At 38.7% G+C, this 20,911-nt stretch overlaps 1 protein-coding gene across 2 annotated transcripts in view; it reads left to right on the forward strand.

Moving 5' to 3' along the window:
* The window catches only part of MAPKBP1 (mitogen-activated protein kinase binding protein 1), a 125,619-nt gene that overhangs the window by 75,769 nt on the left and 28,939 nt on the right, over positions 1–20,911 (forward strand). For both annotated transcript variants that reach the window (XM_088145494.1, XM_088145493.1), the window contains exons 10-20: positions 5,395–5,584; positions 6,709–6,855; positions 8,245–8,429; positions 8,519–8,610; positions 12,149–12,274; positions 13,589–13,659; positions 13,991–14,112; positions 15,207–15,282; positions 17,126–17,237; positions 18,097–18,160; positions 18,941–19,066. In XM_088145494.1, coding sequence (XP_088001620.1) covers positions 5,395–5,584; positions 6,709–6,855; positions 8,245–8,429; positions 8,519–8,610; positions 12,149–12,274; positions 13,589–13,659; positions 13,991–14,112; positions 15,207–15,282; positions 17,126–17,237; positions 18,097–18,160; positions 18,941–19,066 — 1,311 coding nt within the window. The remainder of the gene's footprint in view (positions 1–5,394; positions 5,585–6,708; positions 6,856–8,244; positions 8,430–8,518; positions 8,611–12,148; positions 12,275–13,588; positions 13,660–13,990; positions 14,113–15,206; positions 15,283–17,125; positions 17,238–18,096; positions 18,161–18,940; positions 19,067–20,911) is intronic.

Consider the following 20,911-nt stretch of genomic DNA (forward strand, 5'->3'; position numbering starts at 1 on the left):
AGATAAAGAAAATTGCTTATTTTTAACATAAATGCAAAAACTTTCAACTTTTATCAAAACATTTTTTTTCTTTCTAAGCGTTTTTCCTGAAGGTGCAGGGTCTGCTTTTTTTCAACTTTATCCAAAATGCAAATATTTAATAGTGAAGAAGATAATTTGCAGAGCCGTTCTGATTACAGGAAAACAGAAGCTCGATAAGAAGGAAGGAAATATAATGTCCTGCCAGACCACAAGATACCACTTATCTGCTGCAAGTAGCTTTTTACTGCTAGAATCTATAGAAAGATAGAAAAGTATTAGAGAGGGTTTCCAATACATTATTACAGATCAGTAAAAAACTAAATAAAAGTATTATCTTTGTTCCCAGTGTGAAGAATGGAAAAGCTGAGAATACTGAAATACTGCTGAGTGGTACAAAAATATAAAAGATAAGAGACTCAAGCATTAGTATAATAAAACAGAGATTAAACCTAGCATAGCTTCCTAGTTAGACTGTTACTTATTTGTACAGGAGTGGCATTTTTGTGAAACAGATATTTTCTTCTTCAGATTACCTGGGCTTCCTCCTAAATTCCTCAAGATTCTAGCTGTTTATCCCAGTTTATTTGGGAAGATGGTAAATCCCACTCTTCTGGTCTTGGTCCATCCATTTCTGCCTTGGCATTGAAAGAAAAGGTCAATGTTTTGACCCTTTTCTTTCTTTAACTGTGGGAGAGGCTAGGGTAATTCCTTTTGCGTATGTGACATAGAGTGTTACTCAGTCAAGAAGATGTAGACTGGGCATATCTGAGTCAGCAAGGTGCAGTCTATGAATGTTTTGACCCAGCAACCTGGATATTCACAACATCTTCTCTGGGAAAAACATGACTGATATTTGAATTAATACAGAGGCACAAGCATAAAGCTGACTTAGTTGCTGTCTGCAAGCGTTTTAATTAAATGCATATCTTTCTGGGGGGGAAAAAACCCTTGATACAAAGGCAAACTTCAAATATCTCATCTAGCTTGTTCTTCCCTTCCCATAATATTGTCCACAACATCTATTAATGCTTTGTAGGCTTGTAGCAAGCTGTTATTGGCAGTTTATTAGCATGAGCTGCCATGGTAAAGTGACAGAGAGAAATAGAAATAAGTACAAATGTACAAAGCATCTGTCGGTGCTCTTGGGACATCCTCGTGAGCTTGCAATACGTTGACTTCTAGCCTCTGATTTTTTTAGTGACTTGGAAAGGCCAAGGTACCGTGTAGCTTAAAATATGATCTGCCTGGTTACTTTTAGAAGCTGTAAACTTGGAAAGCGATGCACGTGCACACTGTTGTTCCTTAGCTCATTTACAGTAAGCGCCTTTTGGACTGCAGCTTTGCCTTGCGTGGCCAGATTTTTATGACAAAGACAGAATGAACAATTAATGAGACTGCATCTTAAAATTGGAAGGATTTGAACATGGGGAACTGCTCACAGAGCTTAGAGTCACTTTATTCTCTTTCAAAAAACCCTCCTGTTGTTGGGTCAAGAAAACCTGTACAGTATATCTTTAAAAAACAAAACAAAAAAACCCTGCCAGTCTCAGGCTTGTAGTTTGTTGCCAAAAGCACGTGGTTCTAATGTATGGGGTTTGGAGACTGATCAAAATGTATAGCTGTATGCATATTTTCCCCTGCAGTTTAAAGGAAATTGAAATGCACCGTTGTCATGATAACCAATTCATGCAATCCATTCTTTGTGCCAAGGTTGCTTGGGTACTTCTAAGAGCCCACAGTTTTATTAAATACTTGGCTTTCAGTACTACCATTCTGTATTCAGGCATATTTCAAAATAAACCATGCTTTTTTTTCCTTGCAATGCTACGTTTTGTTATGCCAGTATCTAACAGTTCATACCACGGATTCTTATTGTGTGTGAAGGTTGCATTATAACTTTGGGATTTATTTATGGTGTGATGGTCTGATCCCCTGTTCTTCCATGGGCATGCAACTCTTTCAGACCTCTGATTTTTCTTCTCAGTACATGAATGCAGAAAGTCTATTTTGAACAAAAGAGAGTAATAGTATGTGACGCTTCCTTTTGCTTACACTTTCTTTTTCTTTTGCAAATGTTCTAAGCCTCTTTCCTGAGTTGTTTAAAATATAAATTTAGCCAGTTGGGGTGTCAGCAGAGGGAAGGTAGTAAAATGGAGTATAGGAGTACAGTAATTGGAAATAATACATATTTATTCATAGAGAGCTAGGTCTGTTCAGAAAGAATGGTGTGGCCTCCAGGTGATCAGATAAAGACATTTTTGTGCTTTTCATGGACTGGATTTACCCAGCTCATTACATCACAGTTTGTTTAACCGTGGCATGGTGAATAAATCAGTTGGCTGGGTTAATTCAATGTAATAAATCATGGTTTGCAAACAACAATTTGGACACAGACACACCAACCAAAATACAACCATATCATGACATAGCATAATGTTGGAATGCAGCTATATTTTCTTTTATGTATGTGTGTGCACACAGACCTATTACATAATAAGTAGGTTTCAGACATCTAAAAGCAGGTAAGAGGACAAGTCTGCATTCTTCATCACTGGAGCTGTACAACATCCTTGCTAGGCCTCACATTTAGCTACAGGGGTCAGTATTTTTGGACCACTTTTTTTTAAGATGAAGATATTCTACCGTGCAGGTTAGAATTCATTTCTACCGATATAGTCAGCATGAAATAGGCTGGTTTTTAATACGGCTTTTTCATAATTAGGTCACAAGCAATAATTGTCTAGCTATTCAGGTGTTTAATTTTGTTTTCATCTTTAAATAAATAAATAAGGCCAGGTAGTTGCATTCTTTTATGACTGGCCCGACAGGAATGTTATTCCAATACAGAGAACAGTGAAATAAAGGTCCCATTGTGCTATTTTATTTATTTATTATTTAGAGACATAACGTATGCCAAAGAAATTTGGGAAGACAAACTAGGAGTTGAATGTAAAATTGTAGGAGGTTGAGAGTCAGGGCTGGGAGACACATACAGAAGGAAGAAGTAGAAATAAGGAAGGGTGACCATCAAGGTTAGATGAAGGAAGTTAGCAGAGGGAAGAAGTCTTCTACTTCTTTTAGAAATTTACCACAGGGCAATGTTTCTCAACCTTGGCAACTTTAAGATGTGTGGACTTCGACTTCCGTTGCTGGCTGGGAAATTCTGGGGGTTGAAGTCCACACATTGTAAAGTTGCCAAGGTTGAGAAACACTGCCATAGAGAATTAGTATAAATCCTGCCCACCTAACATCCCCTCATCTAGACAGCTATTAAAGGCACAGAAGCTGTATAACAAACTACATTGGGGTGGAAGGGGTGGGTAAACAAAGTAAAATGTGAAATCTGTTTGTAAAGAAAACAAAAGATAAGTGTTCTTGAACAATGAGATCAGAAAGATTTCTAGGGAGAATAATTTGTGAACAGAATTATAAATGCAAACTTTTCTAGGAATTCTACGCTGAGGGAAGGAGCAGCATAGTTTGTCTTCTCATAACTGACCCAGAGAGTCAGTTTTTCAAGATATATTGCCTACCACAGGTAATATTCTTTGATAGACCTCTCCTCCATTAATGCAACTTTGTCTCCTCCAGATCTTATGAACTAGGAATGTTTTTTTGGATGTGGAAGTCAATAGGTTACTGTCTGTTTTTTAACCCACCAAGTCTGAGATTTTCACAAATGGGTTTGAGATTTGGAAGGAACTGGCTGCATATTTAGAATGGGATGAACTGTGAGGATGGAACTATGGTTTTGTCTGGGGGAACAACAGTGTCTGACAGGGTTCATAGAAGAGGTGAGGAAAGCAAGCGCTGCCAGGTCTCATGGCACCTTACAGGTTGTAACAATCCATCTTTTCCTTGCTTTCTAGCTTAAATCCTCCTAAATGGAATAAAAAGGATTGGGATTACAAGAGCAATTGCTTTGTTTCATTTTCTGTTACATATGCTAAAGTCTTGCTTCAGATTTTCCGTGGAGAGTACAAGCCGGGTTAATAAACGTTTTCTTAGAACAGTTTTTCCCCCCTGTGAAGCACTAGAAAAGCATACAAGTCATTGGCTGCATTTTATCGTAGCATTTAGCGTAATTCGACAACTTATTTATTATTTGTTTATATATGCTTGTAATTTATATGGTCTCCTAGATCACAAATTGTGACTCTGGGCAGCTGACATAGAATTAAAAACAAAGTACAAAAATAGCCAATAAACATAGAAACTACAGAAAATGAATATAATAATACAATCAATGTGAGGCTATTTATTTATTTATTAAATTTATATGCCGCCCGCCTCCCCCAGAGGTTGCAGTCATGTTCACATTCTAATACAGTTTATCAGACAGGCTCATCCAGTTCCTTGGGGGGGAAATAGGTTTTCACGGCCTTATGAAAGGCCAAGGGGATTGGGGTCATCTAAATCTTCAGGGCATGCTGTTCCAAGGGGCAGGCACCACCACAGAAAAGGGACACCTACGTATATACATATACATACATTATGTATGTATGTATGTATGTATGTATGTATGTATGTAATGACTATCATTGGTGTACTTATGGTACTTAATCCATGCTGATGGAATACCTCACCCAGCTGCTTCATGTAAATATTAAACAGGAAGAGACTGTAGAGCTCTGAGGAACCTCGCAGAACAGGGTTCCAAAGGCGGATCTCTCTCTCCTACCGACACACCAAATGGAACCAACCCCAGAGGAAGGAGAAATACTGCAACACTGTACCTCTGCCCCCACCCCCCATCCCAAAGCCAGTCCAGAAGGAGACTATGATTGATGGTATTGAAAGCTGCTGAGAGATCATAGAGGACCAGGATGGATGCACCATTCCTATCCTGGCCCCTCCAAAGGTCACCTACAAGTGCAATCAGTGCTATCTCAGTACTACGTCCTGGTCTGAAATGTGACAGAGGAAGGCCCCAATGTCATTGCAATGAGGCAGGGTAATGCCACATGAAGCCAAATCTGTTCAGTCTGAGATCTGATGACAATTTACTTAAGTTTAAGCTAGTCTTGTCTGACTGAAGGAAAGAGATTAGACTTGCTTGTTTTAGGGGCAGCTAAGTCATGAACTCATTACGTGGCCATAAGCCAGCCACACAGTCACTGTCCATTTGAAATATGAGGATAATAATGCTGACTGAAGTCACAGGATTGTTATGCAATTACAACAGCATGATGTATGTGCAGCATTTGGAATACTGGAAATGACTAACGCTATATAAACATATAACAATAGAAATTGCTGGTAGAATAGGCAGATTTCTGTGTTTGTCTCCTTTTAGCTAATCTGTTCTCTTTTATCCCTTCATATTCATATATCAACTATTTAAAAATTATTCACTGTACTGTCTTTTTGCAGTCGGCTTTTCTCTAATGTGACTGATGCCAAGTATCCAGACACCATTGCCTTGACCTTTGATCCCAATAACCAGTGGCTGTCTTGTGTTTACAATGATCACAGCTTGTATGTGTGGGATGTCAAAGATCCCAAGAAAGTGGGCAAGGTTTATTCTGCATTATACCACTCGTCCTGTGTTTGGAACATTGAGGTAACTACAAATCAAGTGGGTTATGTCACAAATGTTGATATGATGCAGTGAGGGTCACCAATAGTGTCATTTCTGATTTCCTATAAAATTAAAGTATTTCAGAATTAAGAAGCCACTTCCCATTATGGCAAGAATCCAGTGTAAACTCTGCATGCTTGGGTTTTAGGCTGCAGGAAGAGCAATATTGTGCATATTCATGAATGACTAACCATTTAGAGATGAAATTAACAGAAGGGAGAGGAAAAGGAGGAAATCCACATTTTTTAACCACATAACTGAAAATAATTATGTGCTAGAATGCGGGTCAACATTCAGACAATAGTGTAAAGTTAATTGTCTTAAATGAAAACCTAGATTTGGGTAATAAGAGTTGGAGGTTTCCCTGATTGCTGGTCTCTAGTCATGGTCTATGGCTACAGAGGATAGGCACATTCTGTTAATTTTCCACTATAAAAATATATGCAGAAAGGGAATATGTTGGTGCTTTGCTTTATAGTCCCAGTTCTTCCAAAATCTGGTTAAAGCTGAGGTACTTCACTGCATGCATGTCCTGAATAACTCTCCAGATTGTTTTGATTAATCCTCACTGGAATTAGAATAAAGAATTTAGGTACAATTTGCATCTTCCTTTAATAATTGTTGTTATCACAGTTATAAGAACAATTATGGCAATAGCCAAGTGCTGCTCCCTGCTGGCATATGTATGTAAGAATGCTCAAAGGGTAATGAAATTGTGGTGCTTTCCGTTTGCATCAGAAAAGAATCCTTGGGATTCCTATTAAAAATCCCCATGGAAAGGTCCAATTGCCACAGGATCACAATCAGATCACTCTATAAAACTTGAACTTGAAAGTATAACTTTCTTGTCTCAGTAAAACCAGCTTCAAAGATTAACAAGACAGGGCTTATATACAGTACCTTGATAGCTATGGAGAACAGAGCATTTTCATAGAAATTGCAAGAGTGAGAGGTCTTACTTCTCTTGCATACCTATGAACAAGGAGTTAAGGAGCTCTGTTTTCTCTTGAGTTCAGTCCTTTGACAGTTTTTTTGACCGTCATTCCCCCCAGTCTTGTAGAATATACAATATATTTCTAATCCTGTAACAATTTGCCTCCCCACAGGTGTACCCTGAGGTAAAGGATAGCAACCAGTCTTGCTTGCCCCCAAACTCCTTCATCACTTGCTCCTCTGATAATACCATCCGCCTGTGGAACACTGAGAGCTCAAACCTCCACGGAGCCTCTCTGCATCGGAACATCCTGAGCAACGTAAGGCTGTCTTAGCCCTGTACTCATCACGTGGCATAATCTCGACTTCAAGACAAAGTGGAGAAGAGCAGTCCATTGCAAGCAGAATATTTATTTTAACAATTTGGGACTGCCCAACTCCGGGTGGCTTACATTTTATTTATTTTATATGGATTCCTGTCAATACCAATTTTTAATTTGTTTATATTAGTAACTAAGATAAGGCTCATCTGTGAAAGCTGCCCTGGAATGTATTGTTGAAGGCTTTCACGGCCGGCATACGATGGCTGGTGTGGGTCTTCCGGGCTGTGTGGCCGTGGTCTTGAAGTTTTGTTTCCTAACGTTTCGCCAGCACCTGTGACCGGCATCTGAAACAAAGAAACAAAACTTCAAGACCACGGCCACACAGCCCGGAAGACCCACACCAGCCACTGCCCTGGAATATTGCTACTTCAGTCTCCCACAGTGGACTGTATATTTGTGTGTGTGTGTGTGTGTGTGTATCTATATCTATATCTATATCTATATCTATATCTATATCTATATCTATCTATATACACACATACATATACATACATACACACTATATATCTATCCATTTTTGGAATGGATGACATGTGATTGCTTAACTAAGTGGTTCCCTACAACTATATATGCATTGTTGTTGATACCTTGTGAGTATAGGATTAAAATAATATATGTATGCAAATCAGCTGGCTAAGTATGAATGGCATAATGCTGTATAAGTGTCCCCAAATGGTTTTGGCATTCTGGTATTTTACCTTCTAGAGAAGAAAATAATCAAATAGGGTTGATAATGTATTTGTAACATTACCGTAAATAACCTTATCCCAGAACTGATTTGAATGGAAGTTGTTTTCTTCTTATTCTCTATCTCCAGTTTTAATGCATTCAGTTGCATATCTACTGAGCCATGTAGTTGGAAAAAAAAGGATTTAAAACAAATTAGTTATTGAAGCTAAGGGATTTCTAGCATTTTTCTTCCAACTCTTACTTTCACACTGCATTACAGGGCCTTGTGCAGAAACTCACTATGAAGTCCTATTCCTGCATTCCTTTGAAGGTGTACTTGATACTAACTCCTCCCCTGTATCACCAGCCATGTATTTGTTTTTAGCTTCATAGCCTTTTTTTTTTTTAGTTTTATCTAGCTTTATGATATTTGGCCACAATGCAATATTATTTTCAAACTCTCTGATTCACATGTTTCAATTAAAGTTGCTAGAAAGATTGGCATTTTTTTGCTTTGCCATGGTGCTGTAGATTTCCCATTTAGCTCTTTGTTGGTGACATTAAGAGAGAGATTAGCTTCAGTGCTGCTTTTACTCTGTGCCTCTCTTTGCTTTCATCTGCTTGCTTCAAATAGAGTCTTTTGTTTTGTCTCATTAGGATTTGATGAAAATCATCTATGTAGATGAAAACACTCAGGCCCTCTTGGACACGGAATACAATACAGCTGGAGGTGTAGAGAAGGCTGACACGCAGGCTGTAGATACAAAAGTAGGGATTCGTACAGTGTGTGTGAGCCCTACCGGGGAGCACCTGGCCTCAGGTGATAGGATAGGCACTCTCAGGTAAACCTTGGAGTCTTGAAGAGCCTGTCCCTGGGTAATGACACCAAAAGATTCCTCCTGACTGCTTACTTGCTTGTATTATTTTTCAGGATCTATGAACTGAAGCCCCTGAGAGAGATGTTGAAGGTAGAAGCCCATGATTCTGAAATCCTCTGCCTTGAATATTCCAGACCAGAGACAGGTAAGATTGACTGATTGATTCATTAATTCATTCATCTTGTATACTGATGGTTCCCATAGGACTTCTGGCAGTTAACAGTGTTGTACAGATATAACATCCACAGTAAGTAGCATTAAAACATCCATGTAAAATCAAATTAAACATAACACAAAATAGTCACAATAAGAAAACACAAAAATAAGAATTAAATACAATTAAATCATAACTGGCATCCCTCAAGCATACATACGTACATCTTAAATGGTCCCTGTGAAATCAAGATGGGGGCAAACCTACTTTCACCTGGGAGCTGTTCCAAAGGGCAGGTACTGCTAGGCTTCAGCATCCCTCACTTCATGGAAGTGGGATACAACCAGCAGCTTCACCCAGGATGTCCATGTCAGCTGGGTTGATTTTAATAGAGAAAGTTGTGCTGCAAGTATCCAGATATGAAGTGGGCTTTATGGTCAAAATTGGGCTTTATGGTCAAAATCAGCACTGAATTGCACCTGGGAGCTTATTGGGAGCCAGTGCAGGGCCTGAAGCACAAGCATAAAGCACTCTCAGCATAACGCGCTGGTTAACAATTTTGACTCTCTTTTGCTTGCTTATGGCATCCTGGGATGAACCAGTTCTCTTTATCAGCTATGTTCTTCATTGTGCTCTCTGTGAAATCACACAGGGTTCTGAACCTGAGAGAGAGATATATATCTTATATGTGTGTGTGTGTGTGTGTGTGTGTGTGTGCATTTATAGCTAAGACTTTTGACAAAGAATCCCACTGTGTTGGTGACATCCAGGTGTGACTTCCATTCTTTTTCTCAATTTCTTTTTGTCTACCATACTCAGCAAATGATTAAAAGTCTTGAATCAGGTTTATTTTTTTCTCTCTCCTTAGCTTTACTGGTGGCCTTTATCTTCTGTTTGTGGTCGTTTGTTCCACTGAGCCATTGCATAATTTCTTGCAAGTTTTTTGATCAGTTAGAACCACCTGACTTTGAAGGCTGCATTCTACAAGTCCTAAAGGTGCAAATGTAAAGTCTCATCTTTGTGTTTACGGTCAGTACGGTTTGGTTTCTACAAAGCTGACCAGGAGACCACCAAGGCTTACTGCATCTATCAGGCAAAAAGCCTTAACAAGTAATGGGCACCAACCCAAGCTTCCTGTTAAACTGACTTATGCTTGTAAATTTTGGATCCCTGAGGTATCTTTCCTTTCTGCACTGTGAGGAGTAAAGTTCTCTTTTGACTAGTCACTCAAAACCATCTGGTGAGCCAAATACCATCAGGCTATTCTAATATCTCAAATCATATGGCCCACCAAACTCCAAAATTCTCCACTGCTGTTAGCTCCTAGCCCATTAAGAGCAGGTTATTGCTATAAGATACCTTTTCTTCTCCTCTGGTATTGGCAATCTCATTGCCAACTCATCCAACTTAGCAGCCTTTCTGACTGCTGTTTTTATCTCTGCCACGTACCTTAGGTTCTCATATCCAAACTGTCAGTCTGCTTCTGGAGAATTTGCTGCTGGGAAAGGCAATTCAGTCTTAGATAGTGACATCTGAGAGAGATTCTCAGAATTAACTGCACTTAACTACCACAGATCTTATAATTTTCCTGCCTCATGTGATATCAGTTATCAGTGGCTCCATGCTTTCCTGCTGTTCCTGTTCTGCCTCTAAAAACACGTTGCTTTTTCACTACCCGGGTAGGGTAGGATGCACTATGCTTTACCCTATTATGAAGAGAAGCGTGGGTTATCCATATTCAGGATATTAACTTCACACTCAGGGGTTTGTGTCTCCTATACTTTTTGCTTAGGATTCTTGGTATTCTCATTTCAGACCTAAACCATGGTATCTGCCACCACATGCTAAGCTACAGCATCCATCCGCATCCAGTTCATATTTGACTGATTAATTGCAACTGTTTAGCCAGAATTTGCACTATGATCACACCTTACTGAAAGCTTATCAGATATTAGCAGACCAGTCCCTTCATTGTTCTCCCAGGAACCTATCCATGGAATGAAATGCCACTGTATCTGGAATCCTAACCAAACCCTGGATCAGGTACACAGGCTCCAGTGTCTCTTTCTATGGAATCTTTCAATGAAGATGCTTACAAGCTTAAGTGATTGCATTTGGATTCAGAGGAACTCACTCTCTTCTCCCTGGAAGTGGAGTTCATGGGGTCCAGCTTCACTGATGGAAGGACAGAAGGCCCAAATGGCGCACACTCTGGGTCTACAAGAAAAGCAATTAGCTTAGGCTATTTTGGAGTCAGCTTTCCAGTTTGGTGCATGATATAGTTGTCCTCCTGGTTGTCATTCCTGCTCATTCTGCATTATTCAAGAACTTTATAAATCTTACCAAATATTAATGCTTCCTATTTCTTACCATTATAGATAACCTGTGCTAAGAACAGAATGAGAATTGCCAATGTTTGTTTTACCTGACTCCTGCCTAATTCCGTTGTAATAGAAATTTCTCAGACCCATTCACAACAAAGCCAACATTCTACCCTGCTAGATAAAGAGGGTTAGAAGCTGGACTCTGTGTGGCATAAATGTACATCTCTATTTGTACCATTCTCATTTGCCAATTACCAGGTATATGTATTCAGAGAGACTGAGAGAGAGCATGAAGTACAATTTTCATTAGGACAGAATATTTTATTTTGTTCCATACCTGGAAGACCAGGAGGCTAGCATGATAGTGCTGGCAGCCTTTTGAATCTCCTTTGGGAATTGCTGCTTCAACACTGAAGAATCTTCTTGGTAGAGTATACAGTGCCCCACTTGTGCCCTCAATCATTGTGATGACAAATGCTTTCATGCTAGTATGTGGTGCCCACTGCCTTATAATGATGACCACCACTGAGTGATCATAGATGGGCAGCTGTACCTCTAGTTTTGCTGACACATCCGTGAGTTGGAGTTGCTTGCAGTTTCCAAAGAGTTAAATAATTCAAGCCCTTCTTTGCCCTGAGTGGTCTAAATTACCCAAGACAATTTGACCAAGGTATGATACTTTATATCAACAAGCAAGGATGTATGAAATCCTCTCCCTTTCTAAACTTCACTTGCCAAATAAAGGATTGGTGATGTTCCTGGTGCATCTTCCTGGTAATTTATTTGGCAACCTGGGAAAGCTACCCAGCAAACCATGTTAGCTCAAGTGCTTCCACTGTAGGGAAGGTTTTTCAGTGTTAATGTACACCCAGATCTATCTTTTCATTCCAACAGTGAGTGCCCTTAAAATTGCAGCAGAGTCTGAGTAGGTTACTTGTCCTTATGTGATATATTTCTTTTTTGTCTGGGAGTGTGTCTCAGTCTCTTTTCACTAGTCCTGTTTTGGATGAAGGTCATTGCAAAGGACTTGGCTGAGTTCCTTGGTAGCCTTCATAACCCTAGTTTACAATATGCCTCTTTTCTTTCTCCCATCAGCCATCTGTGCTCTAGAATTTCACAAATGTGAGTGAATTCATTGATGATTAGTCAAGGAACCTGAGTTTCAGGTAGATAAGCATTCTGCTCCTTTCTTATCTCCTATACAGGATTGAAACTTCTGGCATCAGCAAGTCGGGATAGACTGATCCATGTCTTGGATGCAGAGAAGGATTATAGCCTACAGCAGACCCTGGATGAACATTCATCTTCCATAACTGCAGTGAAGTTTGCTGGTACTGTGATTGTGTTTATGAGTCAGCAAACTTCTTTGCTCATTTGATTGTGGCTCTTGGTGATCTATCAAGGTTTTCTCATCCTACCTCTTCATAAGATCCAAGTTCTTGCCCTTTGTTTCTTTGACTATTAGTAATTATTGCAATAGTGAGAAAACAACTTATAAATGTAGAGCAGAGCTAGACAATGTGTAGTCTTCCAGATGCTGCTGATCCAGTCAGTGATAAGGTTGTTGAATGTTATAGTCCATTAATATCTGGAAGGCAACATGTACCTGGTGTAGAGCTTGCGTACTAAATGTTTGTTTGTTTGTTTGTAGTCAATCAGTATATTTCCTATCAAACTGACCATGTTTTGTTCTGCCTTAAGCTGCCACACTGGCCTTGACTATTTTGCTTTTGTGTTGTACAGCTATTTATAGATGCTGTTTGTTGCAGATTGTTCCTCTAGTTGTGATTCAGATTCTCAAATCAATTTGTGGTGGTATAGTAATGGAAAGGTATCCCTGCCTTCTAGCATGGAGTTAAAGAAGTTGTCACAGGGTCTCACTGTTTGATTATCATGTTATAATGTGTCCGCAGGGTGTCCTGTATCCTGAATAGTAAGGAGTCCTGACTATTCTAAATAGTCAGTTTTTCTCTCATCCAGTGAAAAATGCAGCAATGTTTGCTGTACTTCATCCTCACAGAGTAGTCTTCAATAAGAATTAGTTCTAAACTCCTAGTCCTTCAGGTGTTTAAACTGGTCCATTGAGGCCAGTTAAAAGATGAACATATGGTTAATCAGGTTAATTATTATCAGATAGAATGGCCTTTATTGCTGAGCCATCAAGTGTCCACCAGTGATTCTCAAATTGGATGGAGCTTGATTCATCAATATGACAAGGACAGTTGTTTGTTTGTTAGCTTATCTTTGGGCCGGATTCTTTTTCCAGCCTTAATTATAGTATGTAAATAACCCAGTTTTGGAGTCTGATGTGCAGGGAGAATTAGTTCTTCCCCTACTTTCTGCAGTGGCTGGGGGTGGTGAGGCTGAGGAGGAGGAATGGACATTTCTTTGGCTGTTTTGGAAGGCTTTCCCCAAACTTAGCTGCAGTGTCAGAAAAAAACGAGAGAGGTTTCTTTAGTCTGGCTGGGTGCCTCTGAAGTCAGGAAGTATCCTACCCCTTTCCCACAACATATCCTAGTAGGAGTGACAAATGGCCCATCTAGAGAAACTGTAAGGAATGAGTAAGGGCACATAGAAGAAATTACAAAGCACTTTGATTGCCCATCTTCTTGTTCATGGGCTTTTGCATTTTTTTCTTCCTTCAGCCAACGATGGAAAGGTGAGAATGATCAGCTGTGGCGCTGATAAGAGCATCTATTTCCGCACTGCACAGAAGGTAATTCCATTAGAGCAGTCACTCGTTATGTAACGTATGTTGTAGATCTATTTTAAGGGAGGGGGGTTATGGAAGCAAAAGCTTTGGACAGTATTCTAGGCCTCATGGCTTTCTTTCAGTCAATACATTTTTTAAAAGATCAAATTTTAGGAACGGTATAATAGTACTATTCATAGAGTAGTTCAACCATTGTCTCATTCCAGTCTTTTGTTTCTCACATTTTTGTGTGAGACACACATAGTTCCTTCTTGGGGAAAATATTGTACATGTGTACTGAGACTATTTGGTTAAGTATTGTGGAGGCTTCATTGTGTTTGTTTCTTGTATTTAGACAAATGATGGGGTCCGCTTTACTCGTACACACCATGTTGTTAGAAAGACCACCCTTTATGATATGGATGTGGACCCTAACTGGAAATATGCTGCTATTGGATGCCAAGACCGTAATATCAGGTTGGTCCATAAATTGTATTAGGAATTTCCCAGTTCTAAATGGAACTAAAAAGCTTATATTTTTAAAGGACATTATTAGAAGGAGATTTAATTTTGACCTAGCTAGGACCTGTCAATGTGTGTAATTGAAGGCATAGGCGAGGAGGAGACTGGTATGAGAGATTAAGGCTATCAGGAGGGAGGGGGTGCATTCCAGAGGAAGGGGCAAGGCAAGCACTTTCTCAGCCCACAGCAGGACCGTGAGAAGAAGAAGAGGCTGAGGCTGGCCCCTCCCTAGGCTCTCACAGGGTATATCCACTAGTAGCTTTAGGATAGGTTTAGTCTGGCGAGATTCTGTCTATAGTGTATAACCAATAAAGGAACTACACTGGACTGGACTGTTTCATTGTTGTTCTTGGGCTGAACATGACAGTATGGCACACATGTTGCCTAGATATTTTATTAAATCTAAAATAATCTTGCCTTGTTTTCCTGAAGAGACACATGTAATTTTCATTTTCTTAACAAAAAAAAAAAACTTCTAGGTATTTAATTATCTTTCTTTTATTTAAAAATTTTTCCTCATAGAACTTAAAATTATGACTCTGAACATTTTGATATTGTCTTATCCACATGCTTTGGAGCAAGCCTCACCAAATCCACTGGACCTACCTCTGAGTAGGTATATCTGGGATTCCAGTGTATCAGAATTCAAAAGGTTACAGGAGAAGACCGTACTACCAAGTTCTATCTAATATTTTAGGAACAAAAATAGATGCATCAGTGTGTGGCGCCACTTACTCAAGTTCTGCACCCAATGCAAAGTAAGCGGGCAGAAATTTACCCATGAAGAGCAGTGGCAAAAACAAAGTAGTGAGGAGGTTGGCCATTAATTTAGATAGACTTAAAAAAAGAGCTAGACAAATTTATGGGGAAAAATGTTTCTCTGTTAGCTATGAATGGAACTTCTACATTCAGGCATATGAACAATGCTTATTTTGATAACTTTCCAGAGACATTTTGCTAGCTGCTATAAAAAGCAAATCAGAAGTAGCTTGATTTGCTCTAAGGGTAACAGGACTTTCTTTTTACTGTACGTCTGGATTTCCTCTTAGGATTTTCAACATCAGCAGTGGGAAACAAAAAAAACTATACAAGGGATCCCAAAGTGAAGATGGCACTCTAATTAAAGTAAGGCCTTTATTAACTCCAATATAACAAATTGTGTCCCATTCCATCTTACTCTCTACACCCCATTTCTTTGTTATGCCTGTTAAACCCTCCCAGCTTGATATTCTAATTGGACAATAAGATTTTAAATTAGTTCTATCTAATATGGAATACTTAACATACTGGAATATAGCATTTACTGATGGATTTGTGTAAGCTACAAAATGATTCACAGATTGTTGAAGCATTCCAGCTGTAAATTAAAGAAAAGCTCATGAAAACAAAAGAGAGCAACATAAATGTTCCAGTCTTCCAGAAATTAGCTGTGATTCATAACTTTCCCATTTTGAATCCTTCACTAACAGTGGAAGAGCATATGAATAATGGCTTAGAAGTTCTTTAATGTATGCTTTGTTTTTAAAGTGGCAGCTGTGTCTAATTTCTCTGTTGTTGTTCTCAACTGACCCATATACATAAAAATCTAGTTGTGCTGCATAAGCAATATTTAATGCATATGCATTCTTCCCATTGGGTATGGAGCCTTGCAAATCCTGGAGCTCTTCCTCCAAGAGCCTTGGAAGACTCCTGCGTGCTGTACGTGACAGTTTTATGATAGCTTTTTTTCAACACCTGAAGCTGTTTTCTGGTTTGAGGATCCTCAGAATTTATTTCAGGGGGAAAAAAAAAAAACTTTTCTAGCAGCAGTGTGTTCCTAAAGTATTTCCACAAGAGATCAGGGAATAAGCAGGTTATACCTAAATCAGTGCTGAGTATCCTTGGTTGGTCCTTCCTTCCTTCCTCTAATCAAGGCAGCTATCAGTAATATAAGTAATATAAAAATAAACTTAAAGAACATTTCAAGTACTAAAATACATTAATGAAATTACATATTTTGCTGTATTTGTGATCTGATTCTTTATGTAACTTTATAATAGCAGATGGGTTTGATGTGTGCTCTTATTCATTCATGGGGGTCATATTTTCACCTAATGTTGTGTTAATTGCAAATATGAGTCAAAGGAACCAACACTCTTACGGGTAATCCTTGGTTAATGACGGCAATTGGGACTGGAATTGCTGTTGCTAAGCGATGTGGTCATAAAGCACAATGTCACATGACTGTGCCGCTCAGCAACAGCAATTCCAGCAGTCCCAGTTGCCGTTGTTAAGCGAGGACCTCATGTGACCACAACTTCCAACTTCCTGTATTGTTAAGCTCTACGTAGTTTCACTGTACTGATGAATGTATAGTCCTGTAAATATTCTTCATTAAGAGGTTTATTTGTATGTATTGAAGAAACCTATTTTGTGCACTCTGGATCAACATACACAAACTGCTGTATATGTATTCCCTGAATTTGTGAATGAGCAAGATTATTGATCACAGTCACAGTGAGCCAAGGACTTAGTAAACATGGCTACTTTCCCCAAAATCTTCCAGTGGGGTTCTCAGAAAACCTCATCCCAACTTATGCAGAAATTTGATTAGCTGCAAATACAGACATTGCATTGATTTACCCCATAATAAAGATAAACACATAGATCCAAGCTGGCGCAATCTTCTGGCTTGAGTCCACTCTAGGTTTTGCATAATCATGGCAGGAAAAACTGGTGTGGTTGCAAATGCATATGCAGCATAAAACAGTCTTTTGCAACCTGGTACTTATGTTTCAGATGTGTTGCGCTAATTATATTTTCCCAGGATAGATGTAGTTGGCATGAAGTATGGAAAGAGTCATTAAGTACAGAGTATTAGTTCTGAGTACGTAGCAAAAATCACACAAATCCAATTTTCTAAGCCTTAGAAATTGTACCATAGATATACATGCTTATGTTTTTTCCCTTTCTCGGTTACTTGTTTCAGGTGCAAATGGATCCTTCTGGTCTGTATATTGCAACCAGTTGTTCTGACAAGAACCTCTCTATCTTTGATTTCTATTCAGGCGAATGTGTAGCCACAATGTATGGGCACTCAGGTAATGTGCAGGACCTCCATGGTGAATATTAATTGAATAATATTAACTAGTTATATAATATATTTTTAAATGAAAGAAATATATTTTACTTCGATTAAATAATGATAAAATATATATTCAGAGAAAGTTAAAGTTCCGGAGGGAGGGAAGGTTGGAGGGGCAAGTATAGCAATTGGCTCCAGGTTACACTCCTTGCTGGTTTGCTGGAAATTCTGCAGACATGAGAATTTCAATTTCAGTGAGAAATTGAGTCCTTCTGGGTATGGAAGTAGTGTTCAGTTCCACCAAGGATCCTCCCAGAGCTTCGGGAAGGAAAATTATTATTGGTTTCTCATTTTGGAAGATAAAATCCAGCTGTTAAAGGATGGAAACAGTTTTGACTTAATGAAATATGCAGATCCTTAGGTAGATGGGATAGTAGCTGTGTTTGCTTATAAGAGATTTTTTAAAATTAGGCCAACAGAATATTATAAGAATAGATTTATCTTCTGTGTTTTGGGCTGAAGGCCTCAAAACAGCTCTTCATAGTAATAGTGTATAATCAATACATTACAAACTGTACCCTTAGAACAAAGCCAGGCAGATTTGTGTAGGTGCCTACTGTTGAATGTGCCTGCTCTTCCTTCATGCAGGACAGTTGGTGGCCAATGGCCCTGTTACAGTCCTGCAGGAAGCAGGCAGATGGCAGTACCTTTGCCCACCTCCTAGCTGCCTCTTTGGTAATCCTTCAGACTTGAATTCTGGGTGTGTATAGATCATGAGGGCATGAAGAAATGCCAAGGATCTCCAAGCTACCCTATTGATGTTATTTTGCACTGGGAGGTTTTAAAAACTCTTTGACTTGTTCTGATTTTTACAGAGATCGTAACTGGGATGATGTTCAGTAATGACTGCAAACACTTGATTTCAGTCTCTGGGGACAGGCAAGTGAAGGGATATTCTTCATTTAGAACTTAATCTATACAATGAAAGTTAGTGTTTTCTTTTTTAAAAAACGGGACTGGATTTGCAAAGAATTTTTAAATGAGAGTCCTTGGGTGGCTGTTTCACCTGCTTTGTTTTCTATCTTACATTCCTGACTGGTAACTTTCAAATAAAAATGGAGATTCCTTAGGTCTGAAAACAGGATGTGAAATGCTGTTATCTTGAGCTGGACAACCAACAGACTGTATATGCTTCTCACCTGAGTCATTTTTATGACTCCCAAGGCCCTCCAAGATTATGCTGTTGAAATCTGGAACCCAAATACTGATTTACTGTGGTGCAATTGCTGGCTTTATTTAGGGAGTGACAGTAAAAATAAGTATTTGAATGTATCTATTTTCTACTTGTCTCCAAGTCCCCCAATGCTCCCACCAAAAATTTAGGCACCTCTGTGGCACCATTGTCATACCTTCCAAGACCCTTGATATCAATTATTTATTTTTTTAATGAAAGTTTGATCTCTTATGCAAAAAGTTGCCTGATTTAAAGTAAAGTATATTGAACACATCAGGAAATGGGAGGATGATAGTTAAAACTGTAGCATCTTATACCTTTTGAACTAGCAACATTAAAATAGGAAGCAGTGGGTTCCAGGTAAATACTGCCCATTGTGGAATGGGTATGGAATGGGAGAATATGGAAAACTCAGGGATATAGATATCAGGAACAGACTGTGATGCCTGGGTTAAAATGAATATTTTTTCCCCTTCTGTTTTCAGCTGTATTTTCATCTGGCGTCTGAGTTCTGAGATGACCATCAATATGCGTCAACGGCTGGCTGATGTGAAACAAAGGGGAAAGCAAGCAGAGAAAGCTCAACCAGGCAAAACAGCTGGTCTCACCAGGTAAGATGTAGTGTTGGTATCACTTTTAGTTCATAAAAAAAAGTTTTCTGACCAGATTGTATGGGATTGTGAGATTTATGGACAGATGTCTTCTCTTCTGAATAGTGTTATATTTATTCTTATAACATATTGACATTTTTGGTGGCAATTTTAATGCAAGAATAGGCATGGAGACAAGTCTGTCTATTCAGGGTTCAGTTTCTTATTCTTCCAGGTACAATTTTGTTTAATGCTATTTCCAGATCAGGTCAGTGAATTATTCTTTTAAAATATTTGCAAAATGAATATGCATTTATTTGGATATAGATATTAGTATTAGAGTTGGAATTACATATTTGCCTTTTCAAGTCATATTTTCTGAAATGTTTTTGGACACTGTTTTATTAAGATATCCTTTTTGTATATATCTTTCTTTCTATACACATTTGTAAACCCTTCTTTTTTCTGGAGAACCTACTAAATTTCAAAATGCGCAAAATTACATTTTGCTCTGCAAGCTAGTTTAAGAAACATGAATTAGGTAACTTTGCATTAAAATGCAAAATGACCCAATTGAAAAAAATGGTTTGATTCAGACTTGTGAATCAGTTGGGAAGAACATGCTTTTGCATATGCACATTAGCTATCGAAATTGTCCAATTTAGAGCTTCCAGACTGCTTTGTGTTAGAAAGTCACTTCAATAGGAGACTCATCTGAATTTTATTCAAATCACTTTTCTGAACCTGAAGCATTAAACAGCCCTGTCATGCAAGATATGGTTGAGGAAATGTTCATATCTAGAACCACATATAGGCAAATGGATGTTTGCTGGATGTTCTCATTCTCTCACCTAGATGTTTGCTTCTTCTCATTTTCTTTAAACATCTTTAAAAAGCCTTTACCTCGATTTCTGTTGTAAATAGTTCACATACATGCTATTTATCAGATGTCTATCCTCAGTACAGAAAAACAAACAGCTGGTGCTTCTTAAATACTTGTGCTCAATACAGAAAACGTGCATGGTAGCAGTTACTGGATTTTATTTTGAAGAGAAGAACTTTACAGTTGTAGACAAACTTATGGAATGTCCGGAAAAGAAAAGTAGAAAAGTAAGGGGCTGGTTTTTGTGTCAGAATTAATTTACATGGATCTGTACATGAGAAATGAAGATAATTGGGCCCTCAAGATTGATGTGCTATTTGCTGAAATTCGTCGTTGTCCTTGGATGCCATTATGTATATTTATTATAGTTCAGCTCTATTTGAGTTTTTAATCCTGTGTGAGCCACCCAGAGTCACTGGTGCAAGATGGGCGGCCTATAAATTGAGTAAATAAATAAATACTTTCTAATCAAAAGGGTTTTCCCCTAGGCAACCTATCTTCTTTAAAAAATGAAACCATGACCAAACTATGGCCTGTTGGGAATTCTTATCATCTAAATTGAAGGTTTCCTAGATGTAATGGGGAGTGGGCAACCATTTGGGGAGAACAAGGGGGAAGCAGGTTGTGTGTGTTAGAAGAATTAGGCTCAATCTGACATAGTCTTGAGATAAGCTTTGACACTTCAGTTTTCTAATCCTTGCTGAGTCATTGCTGAAATTAAAAACCCTGTAATATCTTTTCCTCTATGTTCTTATTTAGCTTGGGAGAAGCCCGTTCAAGCCAAAAATGCTGGAGCTGTGGAGCAGTGTTCTTTTTATAGCAAACTCTTCACCATCCCAGCTGCTGCATTGCTCTGCTTTTTTTGAGGCACAGCCTGTATCAGACACTCCTGGTTTCTTGTCAATATTGCAAGGCTATTCGTCACATGCTATTCGTTAGAAGGTTGTGTCTAACGCATACCAGCCCAGCAACTGGTTGGAAAA

Source organism: Python bivittatus, unplaced genomic scaffold (genome assembly GCF_059951505.1).
Source record: "Python bivittatus isolate LINGU-HERP-01145 unplaced genomic scaffold, Pbiv_v1 ctg000480_np1212, whole genome shotgun sequence".
Lineage (NCBI taxonomy): Eukaryota > Metazoa > Chordata > Lepidosauria > Squamata > Pythonidae > Python > Python bivittatus.